We start from the raw sequence: 18,856 nt of genomic DNA on the forward strand, positions 1-18,856 counted from the left end.
ATGGAAGTAACTGGAGAGCGAGAACTATCGCAAGTGGGGCAAGAAAATATGTTTCCTGTAGAAATAACCATATGATATTCTCTTAAAGAGAAAGAAGTAAATCCAGATACGATTCCTTTATTGTGTGGTTTCAAGAAGAAGGGGAACCATCCCTCTTTCTAAAACTTATAGATGCAATCCACGAGAGTATCTAATTTACAATGGTAGTTTCTAGACTTGTTATTCAGTCGGAAAACTGATGGTCACTGGTGCATGGTCTACTGTAAGTCCACATTTACGGACGTACATTTGCAGGCGTCTAGCTGCCACCATACTTGAAGAACTATAGGTGTCCTTCGAACGTCTGTGCACGGGGCACACGTTTTGTCTGATAAGAGACATTCTTGCAAAGGAGGTGGAACGCCTTTAGCCTGTGTTTCAAGGCTGTGGATATTCTAACATCAAATTAGCACAGCTTTAACGAATAGTAAACGTGAACACTCATAAGATACGGAAGAGAATGATCCGTTCGCGTGCGTGGAGTTTCGTCCATATCTCAGCAAGATTTCGTCTAAATTAGGCAGAATCCTTAAGGAAACCATCTTCTGTTAACTTAGAAACATCCGCGCCCTCGTCGGTTCGGTAAAGGATGATCTGTGTTTGTACCGACTTGGAATGTACAAAATGCCATCTCAATATGGCAAAGGTTACATGGGACAGACCATATGCACAATACAGGAGAAGTGTGTGGAACACAATCGCCACGTTCGTCTCTCGCAGCGCGGCAGGTCAACCGTGGCTGAGTACTGTACACTGTTTTATTCTCACCAAATGCGGTGCCGGGTCCAGTAGCTGCGAAACGACGCCAACGTTTTGACCTGTACTGTACAGACGTGGGTGGTGCTGGTCTGGAAGGAGAACTATTGGCCACAGACGACAGTGTTCAGGTAATCGAGGAACTGATTCGCAGCAATCGCAGATTTTACGACGATGAGGAGTTTCACCCAGATGTTCTCGAACGGCTCCGTAACAAGAGAGTGGATTTGTATCGGCGAGGAACTGAATGCTCGGCAGAACGTTCCGACCGTTCTTTACAGTGACTATGTTGAATAGTTGTTGTGTTGTTGTTACGGTCTTCAGTCCAGAGACTGGTTTGGTGCAGCTCTCCATGCTAGTCTATCCTGTGCAAGCTACTTCACCTCCCAATACCTACTGCAGCCTACATCCTTCTGAATCTGCTTAGTGTATTCACCTCTTGGTCTCCCTCTACGATTTTTACCCTCCACGCTGCCCTCCAATACTAAATTGGTGATCCCTCGATGTCTCAGAACATGTCCTACCAGCCGATCCCTTCTTCTAGTCAAGTTGTGCCACAAGCTCCTCTTCTCCCCAATTCTGTTAATACCTCCTCATTAGTTATGTGATCTACCCATCTAATCTTCAGCATTCTTCTGTAGCACCACATTTCGAAAGCTTCTATTCTCTTCTTGTCTAAACTATTTATCGTCCACGTTTCACTTCCATACACGGCTACACTCCATACAAATACTTTCAGAAACGACTTCCTGACATTTAAATCTATACTCGATGTTAACAAATTTCTGTTCTTCAGAAACGCTTTCCTTGCCATTGCCAGTCTGCATTTTATACCTTCTCTATTTCTACCATCATCAGTGATTTTGCTCGCCAAATAGCAAAACTCCTTTACTACTTTAAGTGTCTCATTTCCTAATCTAATTCCCTCAGCATCACCCGACTTAATTCGACTACATTCCATTATGCTCGTTCATCTTATATCCTCCTTTCAAGACACTGTCCATTCCGTTCAATTGCTCTTCCAAGTCCTTTGCTGTCTCTGACAGAATTACAATGACATCAGCGAACCTCAAAGTTTCTGTTTCTTCTCCATGGATTTTAATACCTACTCCGAACTTTTCTTTCGTTTCCTTTATTGCTTGCTCAATATACAGATTGAATAACAACGGGGATAGGCTACAACCCTGTCTGACTCCCTTCCCAACCACTGCTTCCCTTTCGTGCTCCTCGACTCTTACAACTGCCATCTGCTTTCTGTACAAATTGTAAATAGCAAGTGCAGTAGAGCATACAATAAAGGTTATTTGGCCTGCCATAATGGTCTTTAACTTGGTTTTCGGAGTCGCATTGTATCTTCAGACAGACAAAACTCCATGCCTAATGACAAGTCAACGAATAATTAGTTTTATTAATTTGATCTACGAATTTTCAGTGGGCCCGCCGCTGGGCGAAGTGGGTGCAGAAATACAAAATTTCGATGTATGACGGGCGGCGCTGAACTCGATAGAGGCAGGTCATGAAGCGGTAACCCTGGCACATGCGCCACCATGCCAATTTTTGTAGAAAGATTGCAACATGCAACGACAGTTTTCAGTGTGAATCTTACTGGAAAATGACTGAATGGTTGTCAGGTGAAACACCGTGTCAAGATTGTCGAGTCATCCGGCTGAAATCCCGAAAGATCAGTAAATGGAATATCTGGACGGGGATTTGAATACTGCTCCTTCAGAACCGACCGACAGAAAGGGATTACGGATGTGGTGAGGGTAGGCACTGGCGCCAGTGCGCAAGTGTACAGTGGCGACAGCTGCACGGCGCGCCGCTACTTCACCTCGCGTCGCCCCGGACGCCTGTGGAGTGACGGGCGGCGTTTGTAGCAGTCACGCGGGCCCGCGCCATTCAGAGCGTCTAGTCGCGCCATCTCATCTCATCACGGCCCGGCGCGGCATTAGGCTAATTACCCACCAGTCGGCCGGCTGCCATAATGGACCCCTGCCAGCTCCATGTGCACCCCATGGGACTCGTCACCGGTGAGTTGGGTGGGGGGGGGGGGGGGCAGAGGAGGGAAGAGAGACGGGACCACCATTCAGCACCGCACACCAACAACAATCCCTTTGGTCGCGATTGGTGGAACGGAGAACGGTGCCGGGCGGGCGTGTCCGTTTGAACGGCACACACACACACACACACACACACACACACACACACACACACACATCGACGTCGTAACATGCTTACACACGTACAAACATGGCTTCACAGAAATAAAACCACAGCACCCCCCTGACATATTCATTCCCTAAGCTATTATGCATTGTGTACTATCAAAAGGGCATTTTTGTCCTTCTATTCTTTTCAGGTCAGACAGAGACGGTAGGATGACTGGTGGGGGGCCCCGAGTGGTAGAGGTCGGAAGGTGAGGTAGGTGGGATGGAGGGAGAGAAAGGGAGAGAGAGAGAGAGAGAGAGAGAGAGAGAGAGAGAGAGAAGGGATGGAGGGGGGGGGTGCAGTGCCATCTACTTCTTATCTCCCTCATTGCTATACACAATTTGAAAAGCTTTAAGTTACTGTAGCCTTTTCCCCTCTGCACAGCGAGTGAAAAGGAAGTTGCATGTCCGTGGGGCTGGTTAGGGGGGGGGGGGGGGGGGGGGGACCAACAGGGTCCTGTGCCCGCACACAATGACCCGTACATAGCACGGCCACACCAGGGGCGCTGCCCCCTCTCCATCTCTCCTCTACCCACTTCTCTCTCATTCATTCACTCTTTTTCCCTTAAAAAATAAAGGCGGAGAAAGAACACGTACCAAAAGGGAGGAGTCCTTCTCCCTGACAATAGCAGAATCTCTCTCTCTCTCTCTCTCTCTCTCTCTCTCTCACTCCCCCTGCGGCGACCCTTTCCCCCCCACGGAACCGCCCATGGTCCCCATCTGCTCCCTGAGTTGAATTTTTTAAAACCTACTTTTGAAGATGGAACGCGCAGATACCGTGCTCCGGGGAAGTCCCGCCGCGCCCCTCTCCGCGCCGCGCATCCGCGCTCCCGCTGCCGCTGCCACTGCAGAGCGCGGCGCTCGGCTTTTGTTATTATTGCCGCTCCACTCGCGGCGGCGATAACAATCGCGCGACAAAAAGACGCAACTCTGCCCCGGGGGCTGCGGGCATCGCCAAACTGCCGCCAGCCGTCCGCGCACGCGCTGCGGGCACAGCGCGCCAACATGGCGACCGCTCGCATCTTTTGTGCCAAAAACCCGTTTTAGCCCGCGGCCGGTCTGCCACTGACGTCAGCCGGAGCGACGGCTTCATTTCGCGGGCTCCCATTCGACGGAGAGAGAGCTGTGTCGCCCTCGCCGCAGAATACGTAGATGGGTGTCATACATTGCAAATGTCGGAAGCCACACGCATAAAAGGGGGTTCCATACTGACGGTTTTGAGCGTGCATCTATATGCAACTGAATGAACACCATTCACATTTTTCCATTCAAGTTACTCCTCAATTTCATAACCAAAAACGTCGTTCAAAGTTTGTAAAATCGTTTCCAGTGGCAAAGCGTATTGTTCTTGCGCTATGTGAGTGCTTGGTTTACTGCCCAAGTAACTACAGTTGTACTTTAAATCCTATGGACATTCGTTGCCACACGCCACAAACAGTATACACTACTATCCACCTCGTTCTTATGCTACGAATAAGATTTAAACGTAAACATTAGACATCTATCAGCATACAGGTTAAGAACAAAGACGTTTTGAGAAAATGTACTCATTTTGTGTAATTGTCGACAACTGCTAATAACGAAGAAAGCTCAAGTAAAAGTACACAGTAAGACCAATACAAATTTGTCTCGTGGTTCTAGGCGCGCAGTCAGGAACCGTGCGACTGATACGGTCGCAGGTTCGAATCCTGCCTCGGGCATGGATGTGTGTGATGTTCTTAGGTTAGTTAGGTTTAAGTAGTTCTAAGTTCTAGGGGACTGATGACCACAGCAGTTGAGTCCCATAGTGCTCAGTGCCATTTGAACCAATACAAATTTCTTTTGATTATGCTTTATTATTAATTCATGCGAAAAGCATGGGAAAATATTAATAATACAACATAGTGACATTAGCGACTGCGGATCGAAAGGCCAGCAATATTAAGACAAAAAAGGGAACTTTTTAAAGAGCTTCTGAGTAAAATACGTAAAGAAAAAGGATAGATAGCTACGAAAACAAACCAGTTTTCCTCACAACATTTCGCTTTCGTCCTTCTTAATTTTGAAATATCTATTTTGTAAAGTGTGATCTATTCTTGTATTTGAATTAAGAGATTTTCTTGTCAGAACCTTAAAAATTTTGTTTTCCGTCGTCCGCCGGAATACATTTTATTAAACCACCGAGAAACACTATTTTCAAGATGCATTAATGCATTGATCTGTTGAACCCTAGTAGCCCATATATTTGTACATGTGATTAACTGATATAAAATATTATTTGTCTTCGATTCCTTCGGAGTTGTCTATTGAGTAGAATGAATTACAAGCATGGTGCCCGATTTCGGCCGTAACGGTAAATCAATAAATGTGATTTACAACAACCCCTGCATGTCACAATTGGTTGTTTTCTTGCTTAGATTTTAATTAATCCTGCCTGTCTCAAAAAGACAACACCATCATTCAATTACTGCTTTATTACTACCAAGACAAATTTGCCTGTTATTCGGATTTTCAGCTCTAAACGTGTAGCAATAATAAAAATCTAAGAAAGAAACGTCTGAACAAATAAAGAGTAGGCGACTGGCAATACGAAGTAAAACGAGACGTTGATTAGGGACGAAATTTTGGTTTTGGAACAGTTTAGTACTGAGAACTGCACAGAGCTTTCTGAAAGCAGCTGCAAAACATACAGTTTAATGGGTGCGGATGGTGGATTGCGAAAGTTAGGCCAAGGTAAAAGTTGAAAACTCATGACTGAAAGAAAAGAGAGAGGACTGTAATGTTAGGAAAATGAAATTATATGCTCTGAGAAATATAGGCACATGCCACACGAGAGAGATGAGGTACTCCCCGAAAACTTAATAACGTCGTTCAATAGAAGAATGAAGCAATACTGGTGGCCACAAACTGTTGCGAACACGTAGCATATTCCAGGGAGCAGTTAGAGCGATTATACTGATCCACATATGAATTTCGTGGGTTAAGCAATAGAATCATAAAGGCTGTAACCCAACTTAAAATTGTCACGCATAGTAAATAACTGCTAGTAAATAGTTACTGTGAAAGCCTACAGTCTGGCTGATATTAACGGATGTTGTCAGAAATGCCAGTACCCAGAACAAACACAACATAAAGAAAACTCTAAATTTCACGGTAACGGTTCTTCTAATATCAAAGATCATTAAGGACATCGCTATTTCCACTTTGATTAAAGGGAAATCGAAAATTTTTGTAGCAATAGATGGTGAGTTATGCAAATATGACTATCCCGACGACAATGGTGATGACGAAACGAGAAACCATATTGCCGACCGAGTACCAAACTTAGTTTTAGTTGGAGTCTGTCACGGAAGGAAGGATAAATGGCTCTTTAGTGTGATAGGGTTGCCTCAATTTAAATGAGTTTGAAACATTAATATTCCGTGTAATTTGTTATCACATGTAGAGAAATTTGATTTTTGAGGGTTACAAAACTGCATGAAACGTAAACATTAGCGATTCATAGACGAGAACTTGTTGTAAATTCAAAATATAAAGAGAATAATTTTCTTGAAACTTTCGTTGAAGTAGAGTTTCTGTATGCCACTATAGAAAAACAAGCCATTAGTGAAGAATTTTTCTTTTGACGAATGTACAGGCAAGGATCAGAGGCAAGGATCAGACCTTCGCACTCAGTTTTTATCGTAACGATATTCATGTTGAATACGTTAGTACCTTTCGCAATCAATAATCTCATATCTTTGCTCGCGGATTCCGGGGCTGCTGCTGTCCAGGCGTATTTCAAATGCTTGTACCAAACCAGGTGTTTACTAATGTGAGTCTCGTTCCTGATTGAAGCTCGTACAGACTGCGCCCACTGCCCATTAAGCATTCTCCGTCAGCGAAATATTAGCCGCTCGTATGTTCTAGTCGACAACGCTCATTGTTCTCTAGTCGAAGGAGAGCGAGGTCACGCTTATTGATTGCAAATCGTTCGCGGCGTAATTAGTGCGCAGGGAAAACAGATTAGTAAGCAAATCAGCGCCGAGGAAAAAAAGCAGGACAGTGCGACCTGTGTGAATGAATAACAAATAAGCAATGCGAGGCGGGTCGCACAAGCCAGCTATGACGGAGCTGCCCAGCCTGTGTCCTATGTGGTGGTACAACCGCGGTGCTAAGTCTCCCCTCAAAAGGAGCGTTTTCGCACGCGAAGTGGTATCGTCATTTCTGCAGTTCTTCACATTATACCATTTAGTCATGAGATATCAAAAGCTACTAAACAGTCATATCACACTTTTTAAACCAGCATGATACTTTACGTTCCTGAGATCTGTGTTGTCCAATTAGTGTGATTGCCACGGAAATCTGAAATCACCGTTTGTAGTCCTTTCTTGAGCGTGTGTGTGGGACTCATGAATGACGTTATTCTGTGTGTCTTCTAAATAAATTAGAATGTAATTTATAAAATCCCCTATACTCGAAATACAACGATTGTGTCGTCTTCTCTTGTGCTCAGCAATCAAAGTTTCGTTTTCCGGTCTTTGTATCGAACTGTAACTTTTACACCCCTCTGTTTCTTCCATTCGAAAATTAGATAACTCGTGAATGCTTTGGTGTGACTGCCAGTTACCGTCTTTTGATGCAGACTGAAGGTTTGTCTTGAACTTTAGGTGCTTGTGTTGGAGTAAACAGAGGCATTACTCTGATCCATTGTTACTGGTGACAAAATCAGATCTCGCCATCACAACCTTTAAAGCCCTTATTACACTGTATAAAGATCTTTGCCAAATATCATTTATAAACGACGTTTCATGAAATCTTTGCCTCTTTACGGAGGTAATTCTATCATACCTTTTGTAAATTTATATCGTCGTCCTAGATCTTATGAAATATTTGTCAAAGAACTGTGTAGTATGGGCTTAAGCATGGCTTGCAAAAGCAAGTGATTCCTCACCTGTGAAGTCCTGCTTGTTCACTCCTCAGAAAACATGGTGGTGACCTTTTTCTGGCACTACAGCAGTGTGGTTTAAAAACTTAAATTGAAGAGAATCAACAAATATGCCGTTTGTTGCGCTCCTCTGTTTAACACCTAATTCACGCCTTCTCTTAGCCAAAGGTGTTAGGTATCATTCCGTCGAGAAAGCTGTATAAATTGTGTTATGAATACAGAGCATCTGGTGACCTATTAACCTCGAAGGTCATATGATGTCATAAGTACGTGATTAGTATTTTGGTTCATCAGTGAGTGCCATAACAAATACAAAGCAAATGTTAGAATATGGGTTCAGCATGATATATATGACACTTTAGGCATCTGTCTCGTCTACAGTCACTTTCCAATAAAAGTGACTGGGTGTTTGACTGCGACATGTTGTATACACGTTTCGGCCACAATATCAGTTTGCCTTCACCATGGTATGTTAGAACTACTTTGTCAGTATCATTTGGGCTTTAATACAATGACGTTTCTCCCTACACCTACCACTGCCTGACAAGAGAATTACAAAACTCGTTATGCGATCAGATGCAGAAGTGGGGAAGAGCTGAGCTCGGGTCGTATCTTGAGGGTAATTTTTAATAGAGTATTTGCTGACATGGACAGAACTGGAGGAATATGCCTTCCTGGTCTAGTTCTGCTACCACAGTGTCGAGTGGTGGCCCAGTCGGCGTTGCTTGGTTAGAAATGCAGTGTTTACGGCCGAGCCTAATAAGGTATTTTTGCAAGGGCTGGCTTTTCGTATCGTGGTTCCTGCTGGTAGCAAAGACATTGGAAGCTTATGGTTAGCATCGAGATTCACGCTGCTTTACAGTGTCCTTGTCAAAATATGGTAAGATCTGGGGAAAATAAGTTAAACTGTAAACCGTACGTGTGGTGAAAAGTTAGAGGAAAGCAAGGGCGAAAAGTCTCCAATAGTACGATATCTAGTAAAGCACTGCTGTGTATTTGTGGCAGTCTAACTGAAACAAAAATCCGGTTTGCGAACAGCCTTACTACAGAGCTCTTTCGGCACCAACTAGTTTATGACATACCTTGATAAAAGCGTATTTTAACAGCTGCTGAAATACTGATCCAGTTTTCCAGTTTGTGGCGATCAACCGTCTAGAAGAATTTTGCTATATAAAGAACTCTAGGTCACACAAAGTAAAAAACGACACGATATCAGTCAAGTCTTCATCAGTCTGGGTCTAACATAAATCACTCCCAAACTGAAACCGTTTTGACGCGCTCTGATTAAAAACGATAGCTTTACCCGATAGATCATTAGCCCTTGAAAGAACTTACTGGTCGCTTTGGAGCGCTGGCCTAGAGCTGGTACCAGTCGCTGATGTAACCCTCTTCACTAGTGCAGAGTATATATGCCTCTCGATGGTACGAAAAGAACGCAGTAACGTTGTTCGAAGTGGGTATGTGACCCAATGGCAGAAAGGGTTTATCGTGTTTGGACGTACCCATTAGCACACCTTGAATCATTTAAGTTGCCCGATTCGTTGGTGTATCAACTTGGTCTGCCCAATGTGTCTGAAAAGAAAGATGTACCACTTCCAAACATATAACATGGCGTAAGAACAGTAGTCGTTAAAGGATCCTGATCTACTGAGATCGACACTAGCGTTAGACGTTGTCAACGACAATCGAGCTTAATCCCAATAAAAATTGCTGCCGTCGTCAAATGCAGGTCCATTCCCACCAGGTTTCGAGCGAACACTGCAAAGGGCAGCATGGACATTTGCAGTACCTAAAACAGCGAGTCTTCCGTGGACCAAACAACACCAAAGGTGGGCGGCACATGACGCAATCGATGAGAGGCGGTACCGTGTGCAGTTTGCAGAATTCCAATTGCGTCTCGCCTACGTACTGAAAAGTGATACTAGGTATATAGAACTCGGTGCAGTTCTCAAAGAAGCCCAGGGTAAATGAAAGTCATAATAACCTCATAACTGGAGAAGTCTACTGCCGGCACTGCTGAGTAACAACCTCCTCTATCTCTGTCATTTCTGTCATGGTACCCCCCACCAAGTTAGACTTCTCAGACCCACTAACTACAATTATTTACATTAAATTTTACTGTTTCTTAGTTGGCACAGACATATTTTTCCCCAGTGGAAATCTCATGTACACATTTATAGACATTCAATCTTTTTGTTGTGTAGAATTGCTGCCAACTGTTGGGCTTCACTATAAAAATATCAACTAGTCAATATAGCAGTTCACAGTAGCTTGTGTTTGCCAGAATAGACAGAAATGGTTGGTTAGTTGTATTCCAACTTATAAATTTTATTATTATTATTATTATTACAACGTGTGGTAATTATTGAATTATCAGTTTATTTATTACAACAGTGTATACTTCAAAATTATTTATTTTAGTGCATAAAAGGAAGCCAAAAGTAAAAAGTATATTTTTTGTAGATATTTTGCATCTGAAATTATCATAAAATCATCTTAGAGCATTACAACGTAAAGAAAAGTTTTCTTTTCTCAAGAAAAATTTCAGGTCTGAAAGGGTTAGAGGACAGTATGGCAGTCGTCTTTGACGCTGCACCTGTGACACTAGTCGTCAGGCTGCGAACTTATTAGTTAAAGATATAGGCATAGTGCCATCACGAAGGAGATAGGCGCAGATTTGCGGGTAGCTGACTGGAAATGCTGCGAGATCACAGTTCATGATAGGAACCACCCAGGTAGAGGAGGCCGTCAGTCAGCAGTCGCCGGCAATAGACTTCCCCAGTTATGACATTATTATGACTTTCATTTACCCTGAGCTTCCTTGACAACTGTACCGAGTTCTATATTCCAGGGATCACGTTTTAGTATGTAAGCTGCCCACGTTATCGTCTCTCATCGATTGCGTCATCCGCTAGTGCCCTCTTCCTCTCTCTCTCTGGGCACGACAATGCCTGAAGACAACTCCCTCAGCGAATTTTGGGAATTGTCAAGGCAAGAAATGGTGTTGCACGGTATTGGAGTGCCGTCTCCTGTGGCTGAGTAATTTTTGACCTGCGTGCATAGTTGTCAGCTGCTGCGGTGGTGGCGGGACCACAGGTAGGCGCGGAGAGAGCTGCGCTGGAGGAAGCGAGGGCCGGCTATGTACTATGGTACTCACCAGTCTCCTCTTGGGCTTGATGAGCGGTCGGTTCTGGCCGTTCATCTTGTAGTAGAGGCCGCAGGCGTTGCACAGGTAGTGGCCCGTGCCGTCGCGCCGCCACAGCGGGGTCGACGTCGCTCCGCAGTTGACGCACTCGCGGCCCTCTGCAAACAAAGAGCAAACAGCTTCATTCCAAACGTGACACACCAGACAATATGCAGGCACTGCAGCACCTCTTCTCAATATGAAACAGTCACCAGACAACAGACAACAGTGTGCGCTCAATACAACAATGCCACTCTGGTTACAGTGTAAGATTTGTAGCTTTTTTTGTGTTCGATGAAAGTGATGTGAGTTTCGTTTCTGTTTAATGTGTCATACATCAGATTTGTACACTTGATATTTTTCAAATAGAAGTCTTCAGTAGACATTATGTTACACCGCAGAGGTTCTGACTACAAGCAATGCTATCTTTGGTTGTAAGTAATATTGTCGTCGCCAATGTAGCACTGAGTAAGAAGTAAGGGACGGAGTCGGATGTTGGTCACGCTGCTGAGCGGTCTGGAAATAACTAGCAGAATGCAGAGACGCAGAGATGTTGCCTTTTGGAAACACGATTTCGTAAATACTGGTTTGAAAAGTGTGGAATTATTCAGATAATATTGTCGTCGCATGTTGCTGGTGCGTAATTTATCACGAGTTTGAAATTGGCAAACTTTTAGCATGCTTTGCTTTATTGGTTCGGCTCAGTTAGTTCGACTGTCGAGACGAGGTTAAGCAAAATTATCTGCTTTCTTGGCTTGCTCTCAGAGCTATGCAGGGTGACGCAAATAGAAATGGCCCGGACGACTTGGTACAACTGGACGTGAAATTGTGGCAGCATTACGGTTGAGGAAAAGACCTGCAATTACTTCCAACAGGATGGAGCAACTGCCCGAACAGCTGGCCGGCAGAGGTGACTCTGGTCCCGACCCTAGTTGGCCACCACGATCATCTGATCTGACTGTGTGCGATTACCTTGTGTGGAGAGCCTTCAAGTCTAAGGTGTATCGCAACAGCCCTCATAGTCTTCAAGAACTACAGCAGAACATTTCGGATGATACCGCAGCAATTCCAGCACTCCAGCTTCGATCCGCCTTCAGCAACTTGCAGACCAGGGCCCACAACTGCGAAGACATGATTTATGGTTATTTTCAACATCTCCTATAGTCCGGTAAGTACTGTATTTTCAGTGCTCTGTTTTGTTTCTTTATACCCTGGAACTCTGTTCACCGGGCCACTTTTATTTGCTCCACCCTGTACTTTCACCTCAAGCCTACCCCTTCACTAGTAGTAATTGTATTAAAATGGAAATGAATTTTGTAAAGATTCTTATAATAATTAATGAATGAGTTCCACAGTTCGCAATATAATTTTTGAATCCTAGTCTCTTCTATATCTTTCAGCAAAGTCAGTTTCTATCAGCGTCTCCTCACGAGAATTTTGTTTGCCACATTGCACTGAGTGGAATGCAGTCATTCAAAGTCAAGCGTGCATGGTGCAGCTGCTCCTCCTTACGTTGCAGTCGGGAAGGTTTCTCTTTAGCTGCGGAGCTGTATTTCAATATTTCCCACTTCCGAGCAGTACCGAATTTTCATTGCCACAAGATAAGTCATCAGTATTTTTTACGGCCAGTTTAACGTCATAGTTGAGACAGAGTGAGATCATTCACAGTCAAACGTTGCTTTTCGAAATTATCTTCAGAGTCAGTTTAGGTGAAGTTCGTTTCAGATTGCATTTCTTATGCAGACATTCTTACTCCTACAGCGGACTGATACATTCGGATGAATATCATTTAATGTTTGGAATTTTATTTAGTCACTTTGTTTGCGTAGATTTACAGGGCATTTTAATGGAAGCATTTTGAGCAGTTGTTCTTTCAAAGTTCAGCTTGTCATTTTAAGCAGAATTCTTAATCCGTTAGTTTCGTGTATTGGAATTGCAAGACACGTACTGTGACGTAACGCATTTTAGCACTGTTTATTGCACTGTAAAATACAGAATTTCGAAGGATAGCTTATTTAACTTGCAGTTACAGGTTTGCAATTATTCTTGGTAAAAGATAATTGCTAACCAGTTACACAGCTGCTGATGAACCTAGCGACTCTTTCCATGGAATAGCGTTTAAGTAAGCACATCACTTGCATTTTTCAGGTTCACATTACAACACAGACACAACCAAGGTAAGGAATAAAAAACCATTTGTAATAAAAAATAAATGGAAACAGTCACAACAACTCTTCGCTTCTACGAGAGCTATTATTTTTTCAAGGTTCGATTTGTTGCGAAAATACGACGAAGCTTTACGCAGATGTGTGGTGCAGTGTCTGAAGTATGCACAACGATGGCGTCATGTCACAATTGTCAGCCCTGAGCGCGCAGTGAGCACATAAACATGCCTAGAGCAAAATAGTCCCGCGCCAAGGCTGAATTGCGTTCTGTCGTTAAATTTCGTTATGGTGACTGGTCAAATGCAGCCGAAATTCATGGACGAGTGGGTAATGTGTATGGTGAAGCTTTCACGACTGACAGCAAGGTGCAGCAACTGAGCCGGAACTTTGAAGCAGGACGTACAGATGTTCATGATGCAGGCCGTCACGAAAGAAAGCGTGTGTTAACCGATGATCTTGTTCAGTGGGTGAATCAGGCGGATCGAGAAAATTGTTGGTTCTCAATTTCTGTGTTGAATCATTTCTTTCCCGATATTTCAAGGTCAGCTGTCTATGACATCGTGAGTGAAAGACCTCATTACCGCAAATTCTGTGCGAGATAGGTTCCCAAGATGCAGTGTTATGATCACGAAACACACCTAATGGTCGCCGTCTTAGCGTTTCTCCATCGCTACCATAATGAAGGAGAAGAGTTTTTTAACGTAGCTGCCGCAGGTGACGAGACATGGGTTCATTTAGAAAATGAAGAAACAAAGGGCAATCTCATTCCCCTAATAAACCAATGGAATTGGTGGAATGCAGGGGACGTGGCACGACCATTACTGCAGCGCAATACAGCGTGGCTCTTCAACGTCTACGAAGGGCAATTTACAACAAGAGACGAGGAATATTGTCGTCGGGCATAGTCCTTATTTATTAGAGTACTCGGCCCCACAAAGCAACTGCAACAAAGATGCTCCTACAGCGCTTTCGATGGGAAGTGTTTGATCACCCACCATGCAGTCCGGAATTGCGTCCCTCTCATTTTCATCTCTTTGCCACGTGAAATGCTGACATACAACGAGCTGCACACCACCGTAGAGAACTGGCTGAAAGCACAGGCGGCAGCCCTCTATGACGAGGGTACCGGGAAGTTGGTACCGCGTTACGACAAATGCCTAAGTCGGAGTGGCGACTATGTAAAGAAGTAGTTGGAAGGCGTAACTAAATGTTGCAAATGAAACTCATTTTAGCTTCCATTTTGCGACGGATCGGTCCTCGACGTAAAAAAAGAAAAAAAAAACGATATTTCGCATCGCGTTACTCGACAAAAACGTAGTAACTACTGGGTCACGTGAGTACGTGTTGACAGATTTCAGTTCACAGCAGTGCGAGCTGTTATCTCGCGATCCGAACACGGAAAATGATCGCCGTAAACTGACTTCCAGGGCATCTGCGACGGTCTGCTATTACTGTCATTAAATTTATTAACGATGATTAGGACAAAGGCGTTACAGTCCTGACGGAAAAGGTAACAAAAGTTTCAAGCGAAATGGTAAGTTTTTGTGTGATTCATCGTCATAGATGGAATATTAGGGGCCTTCGGTTGTGGTTTATTAACATACTGTTACTACATAACACGTTCAGTTGTTTTGTTGGTGATATTTAACTCTCATGATTGATTTCGGAATTAGATAATTTCCTTTTCAGACGGGCTTGTGGCAGTCCAACACAACCGAAACAATGAAGTAAGTTCTCGGGCTTCATGATATAACTTCACCAGCGTTCAGGTAGTCGCTGTTTTACAGAACTGACTCTATAAAAATTGTAGATTACATAAATTCCAGAAATGTTGTGTAACAAATGAAGAGAGATGTTCTCCAAATGACGCTTTTACTGCTTTCATCTGCATCGAACAAGTGCAGACGCGACCAAAAAGGAACGGCGTTGCACGATGCATACGTCCAAGGCGCAACCACGTGTTCACGTATTCTCATGTGGAGGCTTGACGAGAAAACCGAGTTGTGTTAGGGCAAGTATTTCCAGCAATTATGCCATTTCCTCTTCTCTATTGGGAGAGAAATTGTTACAAAATGTGGAGAAAAATCATCTCATTCCTATAAATGATCACATCGGCGTCTCAAACAAACGAGCTTCATCTTACCGACTCGTTGCTTGTCGAGGAGAAAAATTATCCCCGCACACGGCTTTCTAGCTGTTCATTCGCCCTTATCAGCTAAACCGTCCGCCAAATTACGTAATGAAATAGTAACATTTGTCTCATGACGATAGCAGACTTACCGAGTGAAACACCAATCAGTTCTAACACTGAACATAATAATACCCAAAGGACGTGAAGTATGAACGAGAACTTACAACAACGGTCATAGAGCGGCAACCAACCAGCGAGGATCTTACGGCAGTTTCTCCGACAAGCGAACATGTTTGGATGTGTCAAACAGTGCGGTTTTGTCCGACTACGCTGCTGCTGTACTCGTTACACTATTGGTTCTCCCATTTCGTTTGTGTATTGCCTGTGGCCTTCAGATATCATTATTAATAACATTCCATCTTACAGTGTCACATATCGGTTATCTTACTGCAGTACTCTTTCTGCAGTAAAGTTCGTCATCTTCACAAATTAATAGCATTACGGTACTTTTAGTGTTGTTGATTTAGCAGAAAAATTTATTAAGCTTTGCCCAGTAAATATGACAAAAATGTCGCATCTAACGCAACCAACTACGGAGAGGAATTTGAAGTTTATCTAGCTTCGACTGTTTAACTGAAACCACTACTTTCAGCCAACTTCATCAGCAGCCTGAGCTCTTTAGCGTAACAGGTACTGTCTGCGACTGTAGTTTTTGGCTGTTTTATAGCGGTCGTTCAACGACCCTGGTTTGATTTTATTGCTACGTTGTTTTTCCCCACCCCATACATTCACCACGACTACCTTAACTGGACGAGCACGCATGTAGAAGTCAGCAGAAACCTTGTTAATGGAGCCATCCTACCTATCGCCAGATGTGATTTAGAGCAAATATGGAAAACCTAATTTTAAATGGATGGATTGGGATTTGAACTATGTTTCTTTCAAATACGAGTCTAGTGCTTTAACCGTTAAATCTGACTGAGTGAGTGATTTGCGCAGAGAGACAAAATAACAGTGGTTTTAGTCCAACCTTGCCCGCACCAAAACTGAGTTTATTGTGCAGTATGTCTGCCTGCGATTATAATAAAGCCAGCCGGTAATCACCCGGCGAGGTGGCGCAGTGGTTAGCACACAGGGTTGGCATTTGGGAAGACGACGTTTCAAACTCGCGTCCGGCCATCCAGATTTAGGTTTCCTGTAATTTCTCTAAATCACTGCAGGCAAATGCGAGAATGATTCTTTTGAAGCAGCACGGACGATTTCCTTCCCATCCTTGACATCATCCGACTCTGTGGTGCGTCTCCACTGACCACGATGTTGACGGGACGTTAAACATAATCTTCTTTCCTTCCAGCCGGTACCCTTGCAGACTAGTAGAAGACCCCTTCTAGTTCTTTATAAGACACGATTTCTTCATTAATGAACGACCTTAATATTCAGTGTCCTTTGGCCTCCAACGCTTCGCATTGCAAGATTGTATGTGGTGAGGTTTCGGCCCTCTAGCCACATAGTCTACATGTAGGGGTTTCTTTATGTCCAACGTGTGTGGGGTTTCTCAAAGCGCCCATGGCTAGTCATTACTCGTACTATGACTTTAATCTGTTTTCTGTTCGAGCTCAGAATAACAGAACTTCTCTTCAAACACGGCTTCGGCATCATTAGCTTGTCATACTTCTGTGTTTGGATCTTAAACCAACATTCTGTCTACTGCCTATTAATCAAGCTACGTAGTTATGATTTGGCTGTTACCTTAGTTATGGCTACGATAGGTTCTGGACAACAAATGGAGTCACCGCTGTAGTGGAGAGCTAACCATTACAGTATTGGAATTTGTAAAATTATTGTTGAGGACCAAGATATAGGTTAAGAATAATACGGTGTAGCGCCACTGTTTTTGTAAAATACTTGTTGATTCCAAAATTCTGATACGGTATTGACTAAAACTATTAGTACCAGAGTGAAAGCGGGCCAAAATAAAGACCCGGGTAAGTCTCTCCTCCATTGTCCCTCAACTGTGTCGTAATGGGCTGTCTGTTGGCTGTTTCAGACGCCTTAGAGAACTGGCCCATTTGACGCTAAAAACTCTGCATTAATCAAACAGATGAATCATCTATAGGATAAAACATACACAAACATGATGCAGGTTCGCATACAGGGCCGCACTAGGACAAAGCGCGTGAGCAAAATGGGAGAGGAGTCGGAGCGAATGGAGAAGGGGAAGAAGAATGGGATGAAAGTACAAAAAACACTAGAGGGAGGACGCAAAATGTCAGCGGGAGGGGGGGGGGAGGGCGGGAAGGACGAGCGGGGAAAAGCGTTGCGGTGACAAAAAGTGCAGTTCCGAGTTAATAACGTGGAATTAAAAATATGTGCACGCGAGCGGCCATGTGTGCGCATGTGTGCGCATCTGCGCGGGGCACCCGCCGTTAACTGCTAGCAGTAGTTAGCTGTGTGTGGCGATTCTTGTCAGCGCGTTCTCCCGCCCCCCCCCCCCCCTCCACCCCCCTGTTTTTCTACACTATTACTCGGCGGTTGTTTTCCCAAAACAAAGAGCTTCCGTATCTGCGCACGGGAAAAAAATAACGAAGTGCAGTCGCGTCATACGTGTCTGCTAGGCTGCACCAGAAGGCTTTTGTACTATTTGTGTTGTGACAGTGGTAATTTGGCTTCTGTAGCAATTGCCGTCGACAAGTTAATGTTTGTCCGTCACAGTATCTCGTTACGTTATTTCAATCAGTTCGGCACGTAATCCATAACGATGACTGACTGGATTACTGTATAATATCACGCAGAAACCTCCATGACATACAGGGAGTTCGATCTCGACATGCCGAAACAATTTTTGATCGAAAAAGAAAATACATATGTAGAAAGCAACCTTTACTAACTATCATAACTGCCTTTCTTGTAATTTTATTCGGTATGAAGACTAGCTTTTCTTAAGCAGCGCCCAATAGTTCTTTTACTTTCTCTCCTCACGAGCTGCACAGAAACACCGTATTACAATGTACCTTGCACGTAACGTAATGTTTACTAAAAACTTAGCGTAAAACTGACTTGGACTCTACTGTAACTGGGGCTACGCATCCTGTCCACTTACTGTAGTTGACAGTAAACAAATGTAACCGTTAGGAAAATGCACACCGGTCATTCAGTCATTCGTCTTCAGTTGAAGATACACGTGAGCACAATGTACAGCAACGAAGACTAGGTACAAATGTTATTCGTCTATGAAGACGGTGACTGAATGGAATAGAAAAAGACACGGTGCTATTTAAAAAGACGGACTGCTGTTCACATCTCCGAAATGGACAAAATTACAAAAAAGTTAACCATGCTGGTTGACTTACCATTAGTACTATACAACATTTGCTTCATTTCTTTTTTCTTAGATAAAAAGTTGTTCGCGATCGTCAAGATAACTGGAACAGCCTATATTACGAATGTGTCATGAAGTGGGTGCATCAA

General features: G+C 43.7%; 1 protein-coding gene across 3 annotated transcripts in view; it reads right to left on the reverse strand.

Moving 5' to 3' along the window:
* LOC126262665 (GATA-binding factor C-like) overlaps positions 1 to 18,856 on the reverse strand; it is a 675,775-nt gene that overhangs the window by 367,015 nt on the left and 289,904 nt on the right. For all 3 annotated transcript variants that reach the window (XM_049959453.1, XM_049959441.1, XM_049959447.1), the window contains one exon: positions 11,066 to 11,211. In XM_049959453.1, coding sequence (XP_049815410.1) covers positions 11,066 to 11,211 — 146 coding nt within the window. The remainder of the gene's footprint in view (positions 1 to 11,065; positions 11,212 to 18,856) is intronic.

The sequence above is a fragment of the Schistocerca nitens genome, chromosome 1 (genome assembly GCF_023898315.1).
Source record: "Schistocerca nitens isolate TAMUIC-IGC-003100 chromosome 1, iqSchNite1.1, whole genome shotgun sequence".
NCBI lineage: Eukaryota > Metazoa > Arthropoda > Insecta > Orthoptera > Acrididae > Schistocerca > Schistocerca nitens.